The 1,042-nt window shown below is 37.5% G+C and overlaps 1 protein-coding gene across 2 annotated transcripts in view; it reads left to right on the forward strand.

Annotated features, from left to right (window-relative positions):
- The window catches only part of si:dkeyp-97b10.3 (uncharacterized), a 12,854-nt gene that overhangs the window by 5,161 nt on the left and 6,651 nt on the right, over positions 1-1,042 (forward strand). For both annotated transcript variants that reach the window (XM_032510021.1, XM_032510023.1), the window contains exons 3-4: positions 357-389; positions 622-681. In XM_032510021.1, coding sequence (XP_032365912.1) covers positions 357-389; positions 622-681 — 93 coding nt within the window. The remainder of the gene's footprint in view (positions 1-356; positions 390-621; positions 682-1,042) is intronic.

The raw sequence follows: 1,042 nt of genomic DNA on the forward strand, positions 1-1,042 counted from the left end.
CTTACAGTATTAGATTGGTTAGTTGAAAAGGATAGGTAAAAGATACAAGCATTACATATTATTAGGCACAATTTATTGTTTTTTGTTTTTACTGCAGAGTTATGTTACATGTTCAGGTAAAATTAACATGAGAAACCTTTCTTTAAGCTTTACCGTTGCTAAAACCTAAAGTTGTTCATGCATTTACTGCAGGGCAATATGATAACTACAGAAATGGGTTGGTGATGATATGGTTAAGACCAAATATGAATAACGATGTAGTAATAGTAATTACATTTTGACATTATTGCATCATTATTGCATTTCCAGACCAAACGGCACTAACCTAAAAAAAATATCTTTACAATTTGTCCCAGATAACCTGACAGAAAGTGACAGCAGCAGTTCAGGTGAGCACCACAACAGTTTCACTTGTTTGTTCTTTCCACAGCTTGTGCAAAAACTTAGTCCTCTCCAGAAAACATTTGTTCTGACATTTAATTCCTTTTTTTTTTTTTTCTATATACAAAGTAACACTTAACTTTCCTGGCATGCATCCCTTTCACCCATCATTCATTGGAAATTCAGTGCAACAGTTTCACCCCTCTCACATGTCCCTTTCCATATTGATTCATCAAACAGAGAACACAGGAACATCCACTGAGGACAGCTCAGAGGAGGACGAGGAGGATGAGGATTCTGGTGAGAGACGCACTTTGAACTGCTTTTGATTTTGTAAAGCGGGCGGATACCGTTCTCATATCTGTACGTTAAAAATGAATCGACAGCCAGCAGACGTTTAGCTCCTGGTTCTGTCCAGGGGTAGAAAAAAAATACCTTCCAGTACCTCTAAAGCTCAACATTTAACACATTATCTCATTTGTTTAATCTACACAAAAAAGCTGGACTGGGAATAGTGTCTTCCTGGAGTCTTGTCATCACCTAAAAGTTGCCAGACAACCATAGGTGGCTTCGGGACCAAACGCGATATAACGCTTTATTATTGAGCCTTAGAAGTGTTGGTTTTTGTTTCCCCGTTCCCAGTCTTTGTTTTAAGTTTTTT

Source organism: Etheostoma spectabile, chromosome 3 (genome assembly GCF_008692095.1).
Source record: "Etheostoma spectabile isolate EspeVRDwgs_2016 chromosome 3, UIUC_Espe_1.0, whole genome shotgun sequence".
In the NCBI taxonomy this organism is placed as follows: domain Eukaryota; kingdom Metazoa; phylum Chordata; class Actinopteri; order Perciformes; family Percidae; genus Etheostoma; species Etheostoma spectabile.